At 37.5% G+C, this 23,344-nt stretch overlaps 2 protein-coding genes across 2 annotated transcripts; both read right to left on the bottom strand.

The window, feature by feature from the left end:
• Positions 1-2,562: 2,562 nt before the first annotated feature.
• Positions 2,563-3,202, bottom strand: LOC145057335 (histone H3.2). Its single transcript, XM_079005150.1, has one exon. The coding sequence runs from the start codon at positions 3,117-3,119 to the stop codon at positions 2,709-2,711; it is 411 nt and encodes a 136-aa protein (XP_078861276.1). The 5' UTR covers positions 3,120-3,202; the 3' UTR covers positions 2,563-2,708.
• A 13,416-nt stretch (positions 3,203-16,618) lies between these two features.
• LOC145059037 (glutamate receptor 2.8-like) lies at positions 16,619-19,868 on the bottom strand. The gene is made up of 5 exons (XM_079006898.1): positions 19,573-19,868; positions 18,137-19,476; positions 17,743-18,055; positions 17,236-17,642; positions 16,619-17,137 (listed from the first exon to the last, which is right to left on the bottom strand). Exons 1-5 carry the CDS (start codon positions 19,850-19,852, stop codon positions 16,673-16,675), a joined length of 2,805 nt encoding a protein of 934 aa, XP_078863024.1. The 5' UTR covers positions 19,853-19,868; the 3' UTR covers positions 16,619-16,672.
• Between the last annotated feature and the right edge of the window lie 3,476 nt (positions 19,869-23,344).

The following is a 23,344-nucleotide window of genomic DNA, read 5'->3' as shown; positions in this document are numbered from 1 at the left end:
GATCCTCCACTTTTTTTTTCTAATGCACGTGAATAAGGAACGTGTGCAAGGAGAAGGATCGATCCTTCTCTTTGGGGGGTTATACCATTTTTACTTATTGGTCCCTCAAATCTCATCTTGCATTCCTTCAACCCTAACCCTAATTAACCTATCAATTAAAGTTTCTTTTTCTGACATTCTAGCCCCTCAACACCATTTACACAAATTAATGCTTTATAATCACCCTAATAATTCCATAAATCGGTTTAATTGGATTATATCCCTCTTAATCATTGACTACTTTGTTTAGATATTAATTGATATTTTTTAAATTTATTTCAATTCATAACCTAGAATCGAAATAACTTTACGAAACAAAATATTGACTAACAGAAAAGCTAACATCGTTAACGAAAGGAGTTGCGTGTTGTTACATTTCTCCCCTTCTTAAAATGATTTTGTCCTTGGAATCAGATATCGATTCTAACGACTTAGGGAAACAAACCTTCATTTCTTTTTCGACCACCCAAGTCACTTCTGACCCGTACCCATCCTTCTATTGGACTTTGATGAGCTTGAATCGTTTTATTCACCGCTTCTTGATTTTCTCTGTCGAAGACATCTACCAGTTCTCCCATATCGTGCATCAACTAGCCGAGTCACAACTTGTCCATCAGCGAGACATCCGGCTCTTAACCTGCCTCTAGTGTCAAAACAAGTATATCTCGTCCAATTAGTGCTTTTCAGTATCACTCTTCGACAGTCTATAGCTGAAACTCCTTGACCACCTCTACAAAAGGCAGCCACTGATTACCTTGAGCTCTCCATCACATGAGCCCAAGGAACCTCACACATCCTCGCTAAACACTTTCTCGCCATAAAGCATAAATGATGGAAACGAATCCTAGAGTTCTCATCTAACAAAATAGACGTACCCTCACACGAAACGTGAAACTTGCACACGCTTTTAGCGTAGAGAATCTTATCTAACTAGCAGATAACCAAAACATATCAATGACGACATCGCACAACTTGATCCTAATCGGAGTCCAAGTGTAAGGGAAAAAACATGTCCAACCATCACATTAGAACACTCATCGTACATTTCCCCAAACATGAAAACAATATCCCCTACCGCTATAGAATGTCTAACATAAATTCCGAAAAACTTTGAACTAACACAAAAAAGCAGAAAATACAATGATCTACCCTCCGCTAGCATCAAACATAACTACGCATAGCAAAAAAAACAATTAGATGAAAAAGTTTATGAGAGTACCTCTTCATCCTGTCTTCTCTCCTCGACTATTATTTGAAATGCACGTGTTGGAGCTTTGCCTTTCTCCGTCTCTTGATCTAAACTACCCATAACGACTTTCGGATTAAGGCTCATGTGTCCCATCTTCTTGCAATTATAGCAAAGAGGCTCGGTATTGGTACACTCTGATATCTTGTGGCCTAATTTGCCACATTGTCTGCAGCTGATAGTGTTGCTGCTGCGAGGACCCTTATGTGAAGACTTAAACTTCCTATAGAAACTCGACTTGTCACCTTTCTTCCCAAAAAAGATCTTCTTCTTGGGGGAGTCAGACTAACCCTCCCACTCCCTATTCTCCACTTGTGACAACAGTACATCCCGGTGTAGCCAGATCCCCCTCAATCCGAATAGTCTCGTCCATGAAAGCTGCCAAAGTGTTGCGTTGTCTCACATTTGCCTGATACTTTGTCACCAGTAACCCCTCAGCATAGTTCTCCACCTACTTTGCCTCGGGGGTAATTCTTCCCGAATTATAGCTTCTCAGAGAACAAGGAATTGTATTTCGCAACAGACATGGTTCCTTTTTCTAGTGCAAGAAACTCCCTCTCGATCCTCCTCATTTGACCCGATGGACAAAAACGCTCCTAGAGCCTTTGGATTTTCCCTACTAAGTACTAACTATGTCCACTTTTAATATATGGGCTATAAGCCTTTATGACAATTATAGTTTATTTTAATTACAAACTTACCCTTCTAATGCTAGATTTTATGGTATTTTGGTCATATTAACCATAGTTTTTCCGGTATAAATAGAAATGTTGTGTTTGCTTTAATTTATCAGCACATCTCCTACTTCTCTCTGCTTTATTTGTAATTGCAATCTCAAACCACTTTCGACAAAAACGGCTTCATCAAGCGAGATGCTCAATTGGCTTTGAAGGTTCTTAGTAAAGAAATTTGAAAACCCAATGTTTGAGAGAGCTTTGAGCATGTCGAGGATAGAGATGACAAGTAATGAGCATAATGTAACAGATGTTTGAGATTATTCACAATACACAAATACATGACTTTTTAAGAATTAAGACATTGGAATGTAATTATTTTAATTTTTTTTCGTTACAGTAGTAATAATCTATATGTAATTAGCATGCACGTAATAAGAAAAATGCCGATAATTTCCCATGGCATACCCATATGCATGAAAGTAATCAACTTTTTCATTACAAAGACAACATGGCATGAGAGTTGACGAAATTGGTGCTTAAAGAAGGATACTATTTGATTTCTTCAGCCGAACAAACACGATTGAATGATATGTGCAATCATTTGAAACTTTGAACAAAGACATCCATATTTCACATTGAATGAAGTTCGGACATATCAAAATAACATATGAATTTAAAGCCCTGGTTACTTTCTACAATCAAAAAAGTCCCAGACTGATTTTCAATCAATAGACATTATCACAAATCTAAGCCCTTTCACCTCTAATCCTCCTAGCCAATTGCATATCTTTAGGCATAATTGTAACCCTCTTAGCATGAATCGCACACAAATTAGTATCTTCAAACAAACCCACCAAATAAGCCTCCGACGCCTCTTGAAGTGCAGCAACAGCACTGCTCTGGAACCTCAAATCTGTCTTGAAATCTTGAGCTATTTCTCTAACAAGTCTCTGAAACGGAAGCTTGCGGATCAACAGCTCTGTACTCTTCTGGTATTTACGGATTTCTCTTAGGGCAACAGTTCCTGGCCTGAATCTGTGTGGCTTCTTCACACCTCCGGTCGCCGGAGCGGATTTTCGGGCGGCCTTAGTTGCCAATTGCTTTCTTGGTGCTTTTCCTCCTGTTGATTTGCGAGCAGTTTGCTTTGTTCTCGCCATGTTTAGAGAATTCAAAACGTAAACTGAGCTTTTGTTTTGTGTAAGTGGATTCGATCGAGTGTTGTGGAAAATGAGGTAGAAGATGCTTGTATTTATTAGGGTTTACAGTGACGGAGGTTGCGGTGGATTTGAAACTTTGGGGGAGACTAGTTAGCGCGAAAGATCCTACACCGTTAGATTGTACGGTAAGTAAAGGACGGCTCAGATTGTATATTAGTAGAGAATGCGGATCGCAATCCATGTGCCTCTTTAGTGAAAGCGATATTATTGATTCATTTGTTTGACGATTGGGATTGGAACCGAATAATGAAATAATGGTAATTTTTCTTTTATAATTATTATAGGGTAAAATACAAAAAAAAAAAAAAAAAAAAAAACTATCGTCTATGTGCTATTGTTCAAAAAAATTTATTATATTATATTTATAGGTATTGGTTTATTTTGAGACCATCTTAATTTCTTGAGACATTAAGTTGTGATCCTAATCATTCATATTGATATCAAAATAAATAAAAATAAAAATTATAAATTGAAAAATAAAAGAAAAAATCCGAAAAAAAAATTAATATTATTTTTGTTATTTAATGCATCACATCTCTTTCTTCGATTAAAAGCCCTAATAATAAAACATTTATTTTATGAAAATTTTCACCAAACTCTCAGTTTGAGTCCAGACTTACCCGAGAGTATGTCTGAATCACACCCACTACCACCTCGGGTAATGATGGTCAACGGCGGCTCACGGTGGTGGTTATGACTCTAAACCAAAACACGATTAAACATCCAAAATAGCAATCTAATCATACAAATGCACACCACTACCCAACACGGCGGCTGGTGGCGGCAGAAGGCAGCATGCACCACTTCACGATGGTGGTGGTGGGTTTTCTTCGGGTTTTCCGTTCAAATAATATATGTATAACACATCATCAAAAGAAATGGACCCAGCACCCCACCTGGTGGCGTACGGCAGAGGCGATGACGCGAGATAGTGGGCAGCAGCGACAGTTTGTGATGACAGTGACGGTTAATGACGGTTATGGTTGTGGTGTAACACCGAAACAATGGGAAAGGAGAAGCTAAGACTGCAAACAATAGTAGCACGTCGGACTTAGAGTAGGACAGCGACGGACATTGCGTCTGTGGATGAAAAGTTGTCCGCTTTCAACCGAGAACGGCGGCGGTTCCACCATGGCGTCTGTTGGACAGAAGGTGGCGATGGGTGGTTGGAGTAGCACTGGTGACGGGCGTGGTTCGCCTGTAGATGACGACAAAGGGCAGAGGAAGAAGATAACGGAGGAGCGGTGGAAATAGACGTCGTTCACAGCTTCAATGATTGATCTCATCGGCTCATTCGGCAGCCCATGACGTCCGGCAGTAACGCTGAGGTGGCGTCCGACGGCTAGACGGCCGCTGGTTAAGCGGTGGTCAGTTACGACAAGGTGGCAGCTGGAGGACTTCCCGACGATGGCGGTTGCATTCTTGGGTTAGGGTTAGGATTACCGGGCTGGCGGGTTTTATATCCCAAGCCCCATGAAACTTTATCCCATAATGACAACAATGGTCCCTCCTTTATGAAATAATTTCGAATTCGCTCCAATATTTACCCTTTAAACCCCTGCTCCCATAATTCTTTTCATAATAAGTCCAACAGTTACCAAACAGCCCCCCATCTATAATTTATTTTCAACTGAAATCCATAGATTACCATTCATCCCCTTAGCCTCCAAAATCTCTTCAAATTAAGTCCCAATAATTTACCAAGCGGTCCATGCCTTCATAAATATTTGCAAAACCGATCCGGAACTTACACTTTAACCCCCAAACTCTCAGTTATGACTTTTTAACCCCCAAAACCAACTATTTCCTAAATTATCCCGCATTAAGGGCTACTATTCATTTATTAATTTTATCTGTTTATTTATTTAACAGACGGGATGTTACTGAAATAACACCAAAAACCTTTCAAAATCATTTATAAGCTCAAGAACACACCACCAATGGATTAGGGTTCGAAATGAGGCTCTAAGGTCAGTGAAAGCTGATAAATGTGAGAGTCATGCGCTCACAAGGATGTTTAAATAGTGTCCAAACCCTAAAATTAAGGTTTGACACTTTGCCAATTACGATGGGCGTACCCCAGCTTACGTCAGACGTACCCACCCAAACACGTGCGTTCATAAAATGCATGCATGGGACCATTCTTGCCGATCTTTTCCACTAAGGACCACTTTTGACAATACTTCGAAAGATCATAACATCTTCGTTTCAACTTCGCTTCTGACGAACTTTATATCCACGGAAAGGTGACGAGAAGTCCTACACTTCTAACAACTCACATTAGCCTTAAAACTTTATGAACCAAAAACCTAAAATTCATAAAGAACCAAGTTATCAAACTACGATTACACCCTTGGGCTCCAAAACACCATCGAACACTCGGATCACTAAGACTATAACACCCACTTCCAAAAAGGGCCAAATCCTTTCTTCCATAAGGCCTAAGCCTTATGATAACTAATGACCGGGCCACAACCCTGAATAATGAAGTGATTCGAAACCTAGTGTTACAAATAGTGATGAAAACAAAACAACTTGTGAGGGAAAGTAGCTTATGGTGATAGTTATCAAAACATGATTGAAAAAACTACAAAAAAATGGTACCATATGGTGATGGGTTTTACCTATAGTAACGGTTATAGTCACTATAATTAAATGTCATCATAACTTACCTCTAATGATGCGACCTTTGCTTACACAATGAATGAAAAAAACATTTAGTGACATGTTTTTTGCATGGCCAAAGCCCGATTTTTACTTGTGTGTGTGTGTGTATATATATATATATATATAACACCATTGTTAAAAAATATAAGCAAATCATATGAAGATGTAGATTGTTAAAAGCATGACTCTTCATCAGCAGTTACCTCCTGATCAGCACCAATTGGCATCGAGTGTATTTGCAAAATTAGTTGGAAACTAAGTTTTTATTTGTTATTTGATCGTTTAATAGAATTAGTTGAGAGCTTTTAAAATGTATAGAATTACATGAAATAATAATTAGAAAGATACTATGTTAATCTTATTATAGGCAGTTCTAAAAATTGATTAAAACGTTTAAATGGTTTTTTCTTAAATGCTAAATGAAATAACTTTTAAATTTGGTGCTTTTTGTTTAAACAACAAAAACAAAAATCTTGTACTCCTAAACAAAAGTTTTTGTTTAAATCAAGTTCTTTCTTAAAAGTTAGAAGCTCCTAAAAACTTGCTTTCAAACACGTCCATCTTATTGCACATCAGATCTCTTGTATCATCCACAACTCCCCCCCCCCCTCTTTTATCTTCTTGATTTATTGTCCTTTTGGTCTAAATTATTTACTCTTTAGGAACCTCACTTGTTCAGCATATGCTCAAGGAAATTCTCTCAAAGTACAAAGGCGATATCTTATGACAAACCTCTTTAATATGCTCGACGATGTAATCTTTAACGTTGATGAGGATAAGTAGAAGTTTCTTAGATGTTAAACATGAAATGAACGATTTGCCTTCGGTATTTTTTTCCATTATTTGTTTACTTTAGTATTTTTCTATTAAAAAAATATGTTTACTCGCCTCATACTAACTCAACCACTCATCCCTCACTCTTAAATACATTGATCATCTCTTTCTCTCTCTCTCTCTCTCTCTCTCTCTATCTCTTCATTGTTGTTGGATCACCGACGCCTGATCATCACCTATTGTTGGACCACCCTTTTCACTAGATATGCCTTTTCTTGTTGAACCACCTAAACCACCTTCAATGACACAGATCTTAACATTAGCCGACAATTTGTGATTGATATTTTTTTTCATTTTTATTTACTTTGATATCTTTCTGTTAAAAAAAAAATTACCCTTACCCTCTACTAACTAACTCACCCCTCGCTCTTATATATGTTGAGTTAATCTCTCTCTCTCTCTACTTCCATTGTTGCTAGATAACAACCACTTGTTAGACCACCCTATTCACCGGAGACGTCCTTTTTTTTTTTTTACAGAAATCCTATACCACATCTAACAAAGTAGATCTGAACCTACAACAATGTGGATCTAAAAACTCTAAACTTTGTTTTCGTCGTCCAATCAGATTTGCAACATCGCCAGATTCGTGGTTGTTTGAAGGTCAAGATTCATCAAAAATCCTAGATGCCTCACTCTCACCTTCACCATTTTAGGTTTTGCAAATCGTAGCTCAGTCTACCCTTTGTTAAAAACCATAACTACATGTGTGAAAAGCTATAAAGATCGTAGTAAGTTTGTCGTATCATCGCCTTTCATTGCTAGTTTGTTTGACGAAGTTTGTTCATTGTATCGTCATCACTACCCTCTCGATTTATATCTGCAAACGTGTTTGATACTTTTTAACCGATGGTGGTGGTGCTTGTAGCATTTTCAATCTACATTTGTATCTCAATTTGGCGTTCAAACGACGTTGATGTGTTTGAGACGACATTGACTAGTGTTGGTAGCGACATTGACGAGTGTGGTGGTGGAGTTGATCAATGGTGATGGTTGTGGCAACGTTGACTAGTGGTTGTGTAGATAATTATAGATAAGAGGGGTGAGACTTAAGAGAGAGAGAGAAAGAAAGAGAAAGAGGAAATTGATGGTGATATTAAGGATTATATATATATATATATACATACATATACGTATATATTCTTTTTTTAAATTAACTAAACTGATAAATAAACAAAAAGGCAAAATAGTCATTAGAAGTTTCTTCAAAATATTTAGGACTAAAACCACAATAAAAAAATATATTTTAGACTAGTGGTGCTAATGCAAAACTTTTAGACCAAAGTGATAATTTTCAGCTAAACACATAGACAATTTTTTCAAAATTTTCTAGTTAAAAAGGTTTTTAACCCTCACAGTAAATTACACAAATGGTCAATGTGGTTTGGTGTAGCTTGTGCACTTGTTCCCTAACTTGTTTTGATTATATCAGATAGTGATCATGATATATTTTGTTGTATATTTGGTCCCCATTCAACATAAGATGACTCATTTTCCCTTTCTAATTTCTTTTTAACTTTTTGTTATTATTTGATATATATTTTATAAAAAAAACTAAATTTAGATGCCCCTTTCCCCTGAACCTCCCTTGACACTCTCTTCACTTTCGGTCCCATGCCCGCGGACAACCTTCCTCCTTGTGGGTGACCCTCCATACTCAATGTAAAATACTATAAAAAAACAAAAACACAATCCAAGAACCATTGAAAAAATGTTTAGATCATTAATGATATGCAAAATAAAAATCAATACAAAGACATGTTTCAAAGAGTAAACAAAAACACAACTTTTACAACATAACTAAATCAAAACTAGAAGAAAACGAGTTTAATTTACTAATGGAGTGCAAACTTTATGACCAAAGGGCCTTTGACCCAGCAGTAAGGAGTAACTCTCTCAAATGATAGGTCATAGGTTCAAGTCTTTCACTAGGAGACATTTATTGTGTTTTAGGAATATGTTAGTTTACCGTTTTAAAAAAATAAGTGCAGACTTTGTGAAAAAATCAAAGACAAATAAAGTTCATTGCAAATAGACATCAAAGATAAAAGAGATTCATGAGTGATTCTTGTAAGGGTTTATTGAAGCAATCGATTGATTTCAATCATAAATAAATGATATATCTTCTAATAAATGGTGGTGGGTTTACAGTGGTTAGATATGCAATCGATGGTCAAATTTTGCAAAATCACACATCTTTATATGAGAGAACAACAATAGCGTCGGTGTACAAGTCGATGTCTGATTCTCCAAATCGACAATGGAGTAGGGTAACAGTGGCACCTTTTAATAGGCAACAATTCCCTTAATAGGCGGAGGGTTACAAAGGTGAGGAAAGGGATGTCGATGTTTATAGCAAAAAAGAGATGGGTGAAAATGGGGATGCCAGTTAGTTAAGAGTGTACATCAACGATATCTAGCATCGTATGATAGTTTATAACGTCATCCGATGGTTTTCGACATCATCCAATGATTTCTAATGTTGTATAATGGTTTTCTGGCATTGTTTGGTGGTTTCTGATAGTAGTGGTTCGGTGGTCATAATTTAGGATTCTCTTCATCTGATATTAGAGAAAAGGGATGTAGGGAGCTTTAGAAGGACGAGGTCGGTGAGGATGAGGATAAATGGGGGGTTGGCTCATTTTACTTCTGAAACATCCCAAAAATACCACCCAAAAATTTCGATTTTTATTATAACAAAACCCACGAGACTGAGTATCACATAATAAAATCATATGATGTGTGTTTCAAAAACCATAATAAAATATTGTGAGAAAAACTGTATCACAACTGTATCCAAACATATCAAGAAAACTAAATCAACTCCCAGGACAAATCTGAAGTTGTGGTGTGTACGATGCCATCATCCCGAGCTCTTCCCTTTGCTTGCGGAAGTACCTGAAACCAAACCTGAAACTGTAAGCACAAAGCTTAGTGAGCTCCCCCAAACTACCACATACCACATAATAACAAATAAGCACATACTGGGCCTTGCCCACTGCATCGGACCGAAGTCCGGGCTAACTGGGGCCTTGCCCCCTACATCGGACCGAAGTCCGAAGCTGACTGGGACCTCTGTCCCCTACATCGGACCGAAGTCCGAAGCTGACTGGGACTTTCGTCCCCTACATCGGACCGAAGTCCGAAGCTGACTGGGATCTCCGTCCCCTACATCGGGCCGAAGTCCGAAGCTGACTGGGACCTCTGTCCCCTACATCGGACCGAAGTCCGAAGCTGACTGAACATAGCATAAACATATCAACTAGTACAAACACATAAATCCTGCCTGAGCCACGGAGGCGTCAAACATACTAGCTACTGCATTGGACCGAAGTCCAGAACTACGGCTAACTGAACGGGTCGTCACTGTGGCCTTAGACCCGTTCCTACTGAAGGGAAACTCACCTCGTGAACTGGCTGTTGTGTGAATGGCTCTGGAAGCTAACTGCTGCTGCTCCGGTATCTCCCCGGCTACAAGTCCATAAACACACTCAATCAAATGCTAAACACTGCACTAGGGTAAAATGACTATTTTACCCTTGGTCAAGGTCAACTCTCTCGGTCAAAGTCAACCCACAGTTGACTTGACTCGCCGAGTTGGGCCGCCAACTCGCCGAGTCTCTAGTCTCACTTCTCAACTCTACTCGTGGCTACTCGTCGAGTATGGCATCGACTCGACGAGTACTCTCTCGATCCAAGAACTCAGACAATCTTCATCCGACTCGCCGAGTCATATGAACAACTCGACGAGTTGTTCTTGAGCTAAGAAGATTGCCTTGGACTCGCCGAGTTGTATGAACAACTCGTCGAGTCCCTCCATTACTGAGTCTGCCCTCCAAATCACTGAGTCCACTCTACTATTCACAGGCTTCCACTCGTCAACACTCAAAAAGGGGAAAAACGGGACTCGCGGCTTAACTCGCCGAGTCGTTCTTCCGACTCGCCGAGTCACATCCATGCAGCTACTCTAAACTCGATTCTGCTTGAATCCAGCGTCTGAAACTAATAAATCCGGGCTTCCTTAACTCGATTAGCACGTAAATATTCTATCTTTACGTGCCCATAAGCGACCAAGAAGATAATAAGGCTCAAAAAGCATAACAAAGGCTAGATCTAGGGTTCTTATGCAAAGCATCTTCAAAAAGGCAAAAGATACGGGCTCTACAACTCCTAAATGAACAGATCTAGGGATATCTCGACCTATTAAGGCATCCATACAACTATAAGGCTTGGAAAATGCATCAAACTAGCCCTAGAAGAGTTCTAATGGAGGTCTAAAGCATAAAACAGAAGGAATCCGAGAAATACCTCAATGAACTCTGATTTTGCCCTTGGATCTTTGCTCTACACCTCTTCTCTTTGCTCCTTTCTTCTTCTTCTTCTTCAAGCCTTCAAAATCCACACACAAAAGCACTTAAAACAATAAGGGATGGATTAGGGTTTTCTCACAGCTCTTTGAGGGTGAAGGAGACGAGTTTGGGGCACATAACATTGCTTAAATAGTGAGCAACCCGGGGATTTAGGGTTTCTTCCAGGCAGGCAGACTCGCCGAGTCCCGAATATGGACTCGCCGAGTAGCCGACTAACACGTGCACGAAAACTCGACCCTACTCGACGAGTCAGGCCATAGACTTGCCGAGTCCCTCAATAAAACTTTTAAATAAAAGCCACAGGAACAACATACCAGAGATGGGGCGTTACAACTTCGATTTATTGTTTAGTTCAATAATAAATTAATAAATAAATAATAAAATAATTAGAAAAGAAACGGGAAAGGGAAAACTGTCTTTTAACGTCCGATGAGGACCAAAGACACAATGAAAACGTACCATAGGGACCGTCACAACAAATGGCCTTACGTAGCAAATCCGACCTTACACAAGATCACCACTGTAACGTCCCGAGATTTTGCAGGTATTTCCAAACCCTCTTATATCATTACTTTATCAATTATAGTCCTTGGGTTTGAAAATGAAGAGCCAGGATAAATTTAAGGGCCAAACTTGCAAATTGGGCCAAAAAAGAGTACGTCGTGCGTACTTAAGCATACGTTGAGCGTATTAAGGTCCGCCCTAGTACGCTGGGCGTACCAATGTCTGGATGAAACCCTAATATTTAGGGTTTAGGGCCTATATAAGCTACATAATGAGCACCCACACCTCTTTTACCTCAACCTCCACATATCAAACTCGTCTCTCTCAAACCCTAGCCTCCCCTTTTGTGTGATAAGCTCATTTTGGTGTTCTTGAGGGCCTTAGGAGGAAGCCATTGCATCAAAGAGTTGAAGGAAGGGACCAAGCTTGTAGATATGAAGTTAGCTTGTGCACAAGAAGCTCTAAAAGGTATAAAGTTCCAAAATTTATTCTTATTTGATTAGATCTCTCCATTTTGCTTTTAAAGACCCATTTCTTGTTCCAAAAACCACAAGGTGGTGCATGTTGTGCTTTGAACGAAAATGATTGCCCTTATGGGCTCTTGAGGGGACCTTGAATGATAAAAATGGGGTCCCATGGAGACTGTATCGAGATTTCTGAGCCAAGGCTTCAACCGTGAGCATCGAAGAATTCTCATTCGAAGGAGCAAAAAATGAAGATTATTCTTTCAACATTCAATCTTTCATCCCCAGAAGATAGGTGAAGCTGCAATGATTATGTGACAGATTGCATTGAAGCCTCATCAATCAGTCTGCTACTATCTATGAACCTGCTGAAGTGATCCAGAAGATTAGTTCACTCTTTTATTCTCTCTAAAGATTCTCAAGCTGAAAGCGCCATTTTTCAAGAATCTCTACAAGAAGCCTCCTTAACCAACGTGCGTTCAAAGTCAAATTCTGAAGAAAAGCCCAACTACTCAAGATGAATTCATTCATTGAAGATTCATCAAGTTCATCTTGAAGTTGTGAAGAAATTGAAGATTAAAGCTGAGGCCAAGCACCAAATAAAGATTAAAAAAAAAACAGCTACTTTTTTAGGGGGATTGTGTTGGGTCAATTAGAAAAGAAAGCTATAAATCAAGGGGGAGATTGTTGGGTCTAAAATTATGGTTTATACTTTGATTTTCTAGGCAATTGTAATTTTCCATCAGGACCGGAAAGTGTTTACGGCCAAATGGGTGTTTACGGCCGTAAACCCATTTATGGATCATATTCCCCAAGTATATATATATATATATATATATATATATATATATATATATATATATATATATATATAGGTGTTAGGTGGGTGAGGAGTGATTGATGAATAGAAGAGAGTGTACGGCCAAGAGAGAGAGAAAGGAGCACATGTGTGTGTAGGTGTGTGAATCTTGTGTAAAGAACTTCATTCTAATCATATCATACAAGATTCATATTATTCTTCTTCTCCTTCTCTTCTATTTTGATTTGGCATCATCCGTTTGATTGGGATTACGCACCATCAAATGGATCTGATTGATACTCAAGCAAATTGGGGACTTACAAGAGGCCTGTGGCTATACTATAGAAGAAGAAGAAGGTTCTGAGGAATAAGGAGATACCTTTGCTGAAGGTATAGTGGGAGCATCGGAGGGGGTCTGAGTGGACGTGGGAGCTCGAGTCCAAGATGCGGGAACATTACCCGGATCTATTTGTTGTAGCAGACTTCGAGGGAGAAGTCTAGGTTAAGTGGGGGAGAATTGTAATGTCCCGAGATTTCGCAGGTATTTCCAAACCCTCTTCTATCATTACTTTTTCAGTTATAGTCCTTGGGTTTGATAATGAAGAGCCAATATAAATTTAAGGGCCGAACTTGCAAATTGGGCCAAAAGAGAGTACGCCGCGTGTACTTAAGCAAACGTTGAGCATATTAAGGTCCGCCCTAGTACACTGGGTGTAAACTTGAGTATGCTGGGCGTACCAATGTCTGGATGAAACCCTAATATTTAGGGTTTGGGGCCTATATAAGCAACATAATTAGCACCCACACCTCTTTTACCTCAGCCTCCATAGATCAAACTTGTCTCTCTCAAACCCTAGCCTCCCCTTTTGTGTGATAAGCTCATTTTGGTGCTCTTGAGTGCCTTATGAGGAAGCCATTGCATCAAAGAGTTGAAGGAAGGGACCAAGCTTGTAGATCTGAAGTTAGCATGTGCACGAGAAGCTCTAGAAGGTATAAAGTTCCAAACTTTATGATTATTTGATTAGATCTCTCCATTTTGCTTTTAAAGACCCATTTCTTGTCCCAAAAACCACAAGGTGGTGCATGTTGTGCTTTAAACGAAAATGATTGTCCTTCTGGGCTCTTGAGGGGACCTTGAATGATAAAAATGGGGTCCCATCAGCTGAATGTGTCCCATGCATGGGAAATAAGGTCTTAATGGATTAATACCAAGCATTTAGAGCTTAATGGACGTCCAAAGTGATAAAGTTCACGACTTTATGGATCCTAGTCATGTTAGGTCTCTGGATCTGAAGTTTGGGCTTAAGTGCTTAAGCCATTAAGCACTTAATGAGACTTTGCCAAATCGTCCAGTACGCCCAACGTAAATCTGGTACGCCCAGCGTACTGGGTCAGCCACCCCGATGGTGGTCAAAGCTCGGATGAGTACGCCCCGCATACGTCCTCTGTTTGGGTTTTGTCAAATGGGCTTTAGACTTGGGTTGGTTATGGTCTAATGGATTTGGGCCTTTGCTGGACTATGTAAATGAGACATTTTGGGCCAGGTATTGATAGTGGATCATAGGGTTAGGCCTAATTAGGAGGTTGGGCTCAATTTGGTAAATTGGGCCGATAATGAGCTTTTATATGGACTTTTAAGTCAAGGATTGGGTATTTGGGCCTTGGCCCAATAACGTGAGTGGACTAAATGAATGTTGTGGACTTTTGGTCAAGAAGGTTACGTTGGGTATTAATTTAGGTGCTTATTGTGTAATAGGTTGGGATTCCCGGTGAGACGACAGTCGAAGATTTGCAGTATTTCAACACTACTAGCGAGGTGAGTTGTCCTCACTATACTTATGGGTCTAAGGCACCAAGGCCGACCCTTTGGATTGTTATCCAGTCATGTTATGCTATTATGATCTGTTAGATCAGTATCCTAGTAGATGGGATGCTATGTGTTGTTATGATATGTTAGATCAGTATCCTGGTAGATATTGTTACAATTTGTTAGATCGGTATCCTAGGGAGTAGGATAATATTATATGGAAGCGATATGATCTGTTAAGATCGGTATCCTGGTAGATAGGATGGTATTATGTGCTATGTGGTATGATCCGTTAGATCGGTTGTTGTCTATAGACTATTATGTGATTATATGTTATATGTGCATATGTTTGTTTGGCCGTTGAGGCTTATCAGCTTTGTGCGAAAGCCAATAGACTGGGCATTCCAACGTATTGGTTGTGGGCCGTGAGTATTCCATCCCGAGGATGATTGGACTCATAGTATGTAGGCATTCCAACCTGTTGGTTGTGGGCCTGGGGTATTCCAATCCAATGGTTGACTGGACCCATAGTATGTTGTTTATGATTGTTTGTATGTTATCGTGGGTATGAGTATTTTGGGGGTAGCTCACTAAGCTTTCGGGCTTACAGTTTCAGTTGGTTGTTTCAGGTACTTCTGGTGATCGCGGGAAGGTGAATGCATGATCATACCGCTCCTCCTGCTGTTATGATTTTATGATTTGATACTGGGAAACTCTGATAATTATTATTTTGAAAACAAACTATGTAATGTTGAATGGTTTTAAGTGTTTTGAAAAAGTTTAAAATTGGCTTAAATTTATGGGTGTTACAACCACATCGACATGTGCTATCCCACCATGACTCCAATCTCGTTGCCTATTTTTCTTTCCCCTATGAAATTTGACCGCTAGCAATTAAAAGAATTGAAAATCTAATTTTTTTTAAAACCTCCAGTAAATACCCATTTAATCTCCAACAATTATACACAACCATTTTATTTCTAGAAATTTGTTTATATAAGTTTGAGATATGAAAGATTAAATCATCTTTGACATCTTCTTCTTCTCTTTTTCATTGGACTATTCGTCCAGGGAACACAATATATATTTTTACAAAAATTGAGGTGCATCATGTCAACATCGTTCGCCAACACTACGGGCTACCATGTTATGGTTTTCTTTTTTATGTAGTGTCTATAACATCCACAATTCATATTTTAAAAGAAAAGTGAAATGTTTGGAATGCATAGTTGCATGGTTGTCAAAATTGCGATCTTGATCGTAGGATCGTACGATCCTAGGTATGAAAAACGATATGGATCGTAAAAGGATCGTATTTGAGGTAGGATCGTAGGATCGAGATCCTACCTTCCTTTGATTTTTTTTTTTTTTGCAAATAAAAATTATTTTGATCTTTTTATGTCTTTTACCCTTAATCAATTTACCATTTATAATTTTGTATTGTGGCTTATGACTAATATTTTGAAGTTTTTATAACTTTTGAACGAAAAATTAAATGTTTGAAATATTTTTCATGATTAAAAATTAAAAATATATTTTATTTTGTGGGATCTTAGAATCCCTTTCTCGATCTTACGATCCCGATCTTACAAACCTAAAAACGATCATAGGTAGGATCCCGATCTTAACAATCTTGCATAGTTGACCTTCAAATATGTTAAAGTGAACCATAATGGGATCTCACGTTGTATGGATATGGAGTTTAATGACAATCGACCCCTTGAGTGATAAAAAATTAGTTCAAAACAGATATTTCATATAACTTTTATAGAGATTGGTGTATTTGTAAAAAAATGATAGAATTATATGAAAATTAAATAAAGATATATCAACTATAATAAATGAAGATTCATTTTGTTACATGTCAATCTCTTTATTTTTTATTCCAAAATTTCATTTTAAAAAATATTTATTATTTATATTTTAATATTTAATTTCTTTTTTAAACTCTCTAATACAAGAATTTTACACCTAGTTTACCTATTAAACCCTTTTACAAGTTTTAATACATTAGCCCTAATATTAACTTAAGATAAACCGGCTCATTGTTACGTTGGACTCGCAGGTGAAAAGACTCCTTCACCTTGATGATAAACACTTATTGCTGGACTCATCGGCGAACCGCCAATTATATTCTCTTCTATATAATCATTGCTATCGTTGACTGTTTCTGTTTCAGAGGGCATTAGATCTTTCTTCTTATCAAAGTTTTGTATGATCGCAGTCAACTTATGATGCATTGAATCATGTGAGACTAGTATCTCCTTGTTTTCATATAAGAACATAAACAGGAAGATGACTAGCGCACATGTTGAAGACAATCCAGCAACAAAAAATAGACCTTTAAAGCTTTCTAGTGTCAGCTTATCAAAGGGTTCAACGTCCTCATTTTTCCCTGGGCAATCCGCTTCATCTCTAATCCATTTGTCTGAAATGTTTCTCATCTGCTCCTCTATCACTTTCAAAATTGCTCTTGAGAACTCGGCTACTAGCGGTGATCCTTTCGGAAACGCCTGCTCATAAGAACGCATTACCCAACCAATTAGCATCACCGAGGTAATTAATGACATGTCATATAAAATTAATTAATCAAAGAAATATCGCTACTTACAAAGCCAAAGCCTGCAGTCTTGTAGGTTGGACCCACCATGACATACTTGTTACAGTTTTTGGCCTGCAACATCTTGAGATAAGGAACCTCGTCAACAATGGCAGAAACTCCATTCTTCGTACTCCCATTTGAAAGCGCATTCGCATACTCTTTGAAGTTGCTATACTTCTTCAACTTATCACCATGGAAACCCATGTCCTTTAACATGTTAACAACAAAAGAACCATCTTGGTATCCTACATAATCTCCTCTTGCTTTGAGTTCAGACATATTCATAAGAGTTGGTTGGAGCTTTTGCACCGTTAACATGGATGCCAAGCTTGCTGTATAGCTGGAGGTTAGCACCAGAACCACAAATATCCACACTATCACCACGAATCTAGATAAATTGCTTATCATTTTCTCCTCTGCAAGATATATTAAAATTTTGGTTACTCAATGTTTAATCCATATAAGACATCTATCTTGTTGCATATCACTTGGGTATGTGATTAAGTAACGACTTACTATGTGCAAAAACAAGGGTGGAGAAGGAAAACCAGAAAATCATTCCGACTTGTTGATGAGGAGGGCCACGAAACTCTTTGTTTACACGATGCTCTAGAACCCAAACAACAAATCCAATGTAGATGAAGAATCCTCCAATTGTTATCCACAACTCCATTTCTAGAGGCCTCATGAATATCCAAACGTTCTTACTATCATCAACCTTAGCGGGAACAAGCATTGAAACTCCAGATTCTGAGTAGGGCAAAGTGAATTCAACATAGTTTGATCTGTTCCACAAGATTGTCACGTCTCCAACCACCATATCGAATTTCTGTTGGTTGTTAAAAGAAAAAACTTGTTAGCATTAGAATCCTACACCAACTATATATAAGCAATATAGATAAGTAATTACATCAAGAACAATCTGATACACAAGATCGTTGTAATCTCCAATTCGTTGACCATCAGGATTTTCATAAGGAAGAAATTTGTAGCGTACATCATATGGCATTGCATCTATAACTGCCTTGAAGACATCTATGACATATCCACTCGCGTTAACCACTTTGGTTTTAGGGTCTATGCTAGCTTCAATAAACTCAACAAATCCTCCTTTTGCTGGAACTCCCACTCTTAAAATGTTGTCTCCACCAGTTGGGATCTCCCAACCTTTCGGGAATCGTGGAGTATCTCCTGGCCATATGATGGTTCCCAGATCATCTTTGTTAGTCGTGTAATCTGAACTTTGATTCTGGCTTATAAGTTGATTTGATATACCGTTTCTTGAACTCCAAAATCCGATGTGTTTCTCCCCCTTCCCAATCACATTCACTATTTGGTACCTAGACATCTGTAATTGTCCATTGACAACCTCGAAATCGCGATTTCTCATGCCTTCAAGACTTATATTTTGCATCATTGGAAGGAGCTTGGATCCCATGTCCGAGGTTCCAATAGCAGCCAAATCAGTTGAGGCTTTCTTTGTTCTCTTGAAGATAGTACTTAACTCGGATCCAACTCTTGTTAACGCCATAGCTAGTCCGACAATAGAGTCGTAAGACAATATCCCAAACATGTCAAGCTCAACTCTATCAATGTCAGGGTATTCTTTACGGAATCTCCTCCTCCATCTCCTCTCGAACTTCTTTAGCTGGTTGGATGGTGGTATATAAGGTTTCACACCAAGTACACCTTGCATGGAATCCATATCCTGCGGATCCAATTGATGCAAAAGACCAGTGAGCACATCAGTGATGATCCATGCGTATCCTTGAGCCATCATTCCAGCTTCGTCTGCTTTCTTGAAGAAACGAGAAGCAAGAGCCGGTAACATGTGTTCCACAAAAACCCTAGTTTGCATGGACTTTAATTTGTAAAGGAGTTGCAGAATCTCATAATCCGAGGAGGATGGAGACAAAAGGGTGCGGAACTTAACCTGAGTACCAATGTTTACCATTGCGTCAAATAAAAAGGGAATAGGTCCTCTTCCGAAATCAGTATCTTCGTAAACAAACACGACTTCCCTCCAGCCAAAGGATTTGACTAGAGCTGCAATGGGTTGGGCTTGAGTTGATGAAGCTTGTGCTATTCGGATGAAGTAGGGGTTTCGGATTGGGGAAAGATCAGGGTTTGTTGCCGGAGATATCATGGGAACCTTCGATCTTTGTGCAATATCAAGTACAAAAGCTGCCTGGGATGATTTTTGGGGTCCAAGAATTGCCATCACTTGAGTATTTTTCAAAAGGTCTATGGCTATACAAAAAGAAGCAAAAACAATTTACGATATTTGGTAACAGCATAATACTAGAATCTTAGTAGTGATATTAAATGAAGAGTGGTTATACGCACCAGCAGAGACAGCTTCTACGTTGTCGTATTTGGAATCTCGAAAGTGAGGGACAATAACGGTGGTCGAGTTGTTCGTATCTCCATAAAAATCTTCAATGGCCATCAAGATGCTGACCCAGATACTCTTCCCAACGTGTGAATCGATATCAAGAATCACCCCTAGTCCTATTTCTCGTGTCCTTTGTTCTTCACCATTCGCTACCAACATGATCAACATCAAAGCTAACACTACCACACCATGGTTGCCTATAGATATATCCATCTTTCTTTTTCTGCACATCTTTTTCTAGGAAGGTGGAGCTGAATTTAAATGATCTAGACAAACGCAATTATCTATGTGGTTTATAATATACATATATACATAGAAATATAGAGAATCTCCTCATAAAGAGTTGACTTGACTAAAATTCCATTCTACCTCCTTTAAAGATTATATATACGTAATGTAGTTAATTTGACTCGGTCCCTTTTTCTAGACAGAGTGACGATCAATGGTATACATTGACATTGACAAGTATGACTTTTGGAGTTGAACACGGAGAATAAAAGAAAATTAGGAACAAAATCAGACGTAATGATTGATAACTGCCGTCTGCCTCTACGTTAATGCATGATACCGGTCCTTGAAAGCATTGATGTCAAATTATCTCTGAACTCTGAAGTGAATTCAACATTTATATTACTAACACACAAATTAAAATAGCAAAACTAAATAAGTGGTTTGCAAAAAAAAAAAGAAACAATATTCAAATCTATTTGGATGTCATATCCTATAATTTGGTAATTTTTCAAAATACAATGTTACAATAGAAAGAAATTAAAATGTGATGTTATAATAAATAAATCAACAAAAATATGGTCATTTCTTGTCAATTATATACTGTCTTAATGAGGAAAATTATTCAATTATATAATGTCTTAATGAGGAAAATAATAATAAGAGATTATTATTCAAATTTGAATATTAAGGATGTCATGAATGAATAACTTGGGAACTTAAAAAGATACTACAAACTTTAGCAATCAACTCTTAAATACCTAACACCAACCAACACTTTAACAATGAAATCGACTGGAATTAGGAAGCAATCACCACAACAACCCCATAGACATTGAGCGTCAGAAGACATTTGTAGAGACACAAGTATGATGCTATAATTAGATATATTTTCCAATACATTGTTGTAATAAGAAAAAATGAAGTAAATTGCTTTTTCCCAATGGTTTACGTAAAGATGCAATAATACAATATCAATTTTTTTTCATTGTTATTTCTTGAATATAGATAAAAAGGGTTTAATGCAAAATATACTGTGACCTTAAGCATCCTATTGTAACCTTAAAAAGAGTAGCAAACTTTTTATGAAAAAATGGTCTAAACTCTCTAATTGCTCGAATAAAACTTATTATAGTTGGTTTACTCGGTGTTGTTGATTCAAGCATCCTAACTTGAAGTAATGAAATTACAATGCAAGTTTCATCCTTAATATGTAAGAATGGAAGTAGGCTATCATAATAGAAATGATATCTTCACGTACACATAACTGAAAGTAGGTACATATGTATTAGCTAAGGCTTCTTATCTTCATGATCAAGAATGTATTACTTCTCATCCTAATTTTTAGGTTATCATCATGCCTTAACATTGAAACAAAAGTGGGGACACTCTTTACCCCGCAAAAAGATGGCAAAAAAAGTAAAAGTACCCTTTTGGACACAACGGGTGAAATCTAACCTGTAAAATCAAAAAAAAGAAAGTAAAATGTTAAATTAATTAGGTCACAATAATAAAAAGGGTTAATGCTTTTGTATCTTACCACCCAAGGTGTTATTCAATGTCCACTCAGAACCTTTAGATATTTCCCAATCGATTATTTTGACAATATAATTAGAAAAGATGCAAGAATTTTCCCATATGAACCGAATATTGTTGCAATAGTTGAACTTGGTAAATACATTAATTGACAATACTTGAGGCTCAACCTCCACCCTATAGAAACATGTAATCTAATAAACATGATAAATCTACACTTTGACTTCTTTTAGTTCACATAAAATAGACTTACAACTTACTTGCACTTTAACTTTTGGGCTTAACAAATGGCCAATGGTGATGCATAGAAGCTCCACTCCTATCCTTTCTTGGCAAATACTTTTTTATTCTTGGAGCTTTATCTCTTCTGGACGACATTTAGCTTACATTCATACTATTGGGAAACTATATTTGTTAAATGTCTAATATATATTGCACAATTATGCTACCTTTAAACATCAAGACATTGTTCATTTGTTTTTAAGTTAAAACAAAAAAAAAATGTAAATTTGGAAGTAATCTTTAGCAAATAAATGAAAAAAAATTACCAAGCATTTCACTATATAGTCAAACAAACACCCTCTTGAGTTTCAACTGTTGTGATAATCTGGTGGTACTTGCTCTTCAATCAACAACACATTTATTCATGTTTCTACTCAAAAACCTCAAATACCAGGCTCTCATTGCATTCAAGGTCCACAAAACACCTCCTGAACAAACGAAAATCCAATAACAAAAGAAAAAAATTGAAAGCATAAGATATCAATCGACTTTATTTTTTCTTCAATTTGTGAGGAAATTGAAGGTGGTAAACTCACATGTTGTAAGTGAGTCAACCCTCCATCAATAAGCCCTTCTGAGTAAGTTCCAACCTACAAAATCAACCAAATGGTGTCACTCAACAAATAAACCAAATGGAAGCAGCTCCAATGATACTTGTATGCCTCCATTTTACCCACAAGCAAGCATGCCAGAATAATATCAATTGCTTCCTAAAATGATTTTTTTCCCTTTTTGGAATGCATTACATAAATTAAAAGAATAGTTGCTAGGAAGAGTAATTAACGACTTTGATCCATTTGAAGTCAAACCATGTTGTCTGTAACTATAAATCAGCATGGTGTGGAGCATGATAACCTTTTTTGTCTTTCATATTTACTATTATCTTCAGGTAAACCATCTGTGCTATACAAGCAGAAAGAAGCTCATATAGAACAATCAAATTCCTTCCATAAACCATGGAAATCATCTAAGTAAGAGCCATAAGTAACTATGTCAATTGTCCAATGAGGCATTATAATGATGTAATATTTGAAGTTGGCTCTCGCATGAAAACCAAACTTAGTCAAAATATCATTTAATATTACATATAATTATAAAGAATTTGGAGAACTTACAGTTCCAACCCTACAGAATCATGAGAAATGCATTAAACCCCTATAACATGTACATATTTCATGATATGATTAGTTGGTTCAAGAGTACCACATAAATTTAGTACATTTCTATTTCTGGTATACCGTATGGGCTAGAGTCTAGTGCTCACTTGCAAGTTCGTATGCAATAGGATCATCATCTCAGAGATGAAAAATTGAATATACAAACTTTGTCATCCGGTTAAACTGTAACAAAAACAAAAGAAAACATTTTTATAAAGTGAATTAATAAATTTTTGGTGTTTTTAATGAAATACTACTAATTATTTGGATGCCAAATGTCTTTTGGTAAATCTTACTGCTGGAGGGATATATGGGTAATTTTATAGAAAGGTTATTCTAGCATTGGAAAATCTCCAGCCACAAAATAGACTGGGAACCTCTCCAACTTTAAACTAGTATGCTAACTTTTGTCTCTCTGGTTCAACATAGATTTTCTTCATGGTATTTTTGAAAACTATGGATATACATGATGCTTCACGCAATAAATTAACCCTAAAATAAAAAAGAATAAATAAATGCA

Source organism: Lactuca serriola, chromosome 6 (genome assembly GCF_051521515.1).
Source record: "Lactuca serriola cultivar US96UC23 chromosome 6, Lser_US96UC23_V15, whole genome shotgun sequence".
In the NCBI taxonomy this organism is placed as follows: Eukaryota; Viridiplantae; Streptophyta; class Magnoliopsida; order Asterales; family Asteraceae; genus Lactuca; species Lactuca serriola.
This window is presented reverse-complemented; position numbering and strand designations above follow the sequence as displayed.

Bases quoted from the DNA above. Each gene is read 5' to 3' on its own strand.
- LOC145057335 (XM_079005150.1), bottom strand. From the start codon at position 3,119: ATGGCGAGAACAAAGCAAACTGCTCGCAAATCAACAGGAGGAAAAGCA.
- LOC145059037 (XM_079006898.1), bottom strand. From the start codon at position 19,852: ATGTGCAGAAAAAGAAAGATGGATATATCTATAGGCAACCATGGTGTG. The intron at 19,477-19,572 runs GTGCGTATAACC...CTTTTTGTATAG, and splicing joins CGTAGAAGCTGTCTCTGCTG to CCATAGACCTTTTGAAAAAT. The intron at 17,138-17,235 runs GTAAGTAGCGAT...TCTTATGAGCAG, and splicing joins AGACTGCAGGCTTTGGCTTT to GCGTTTCCGAAAGGATCACC.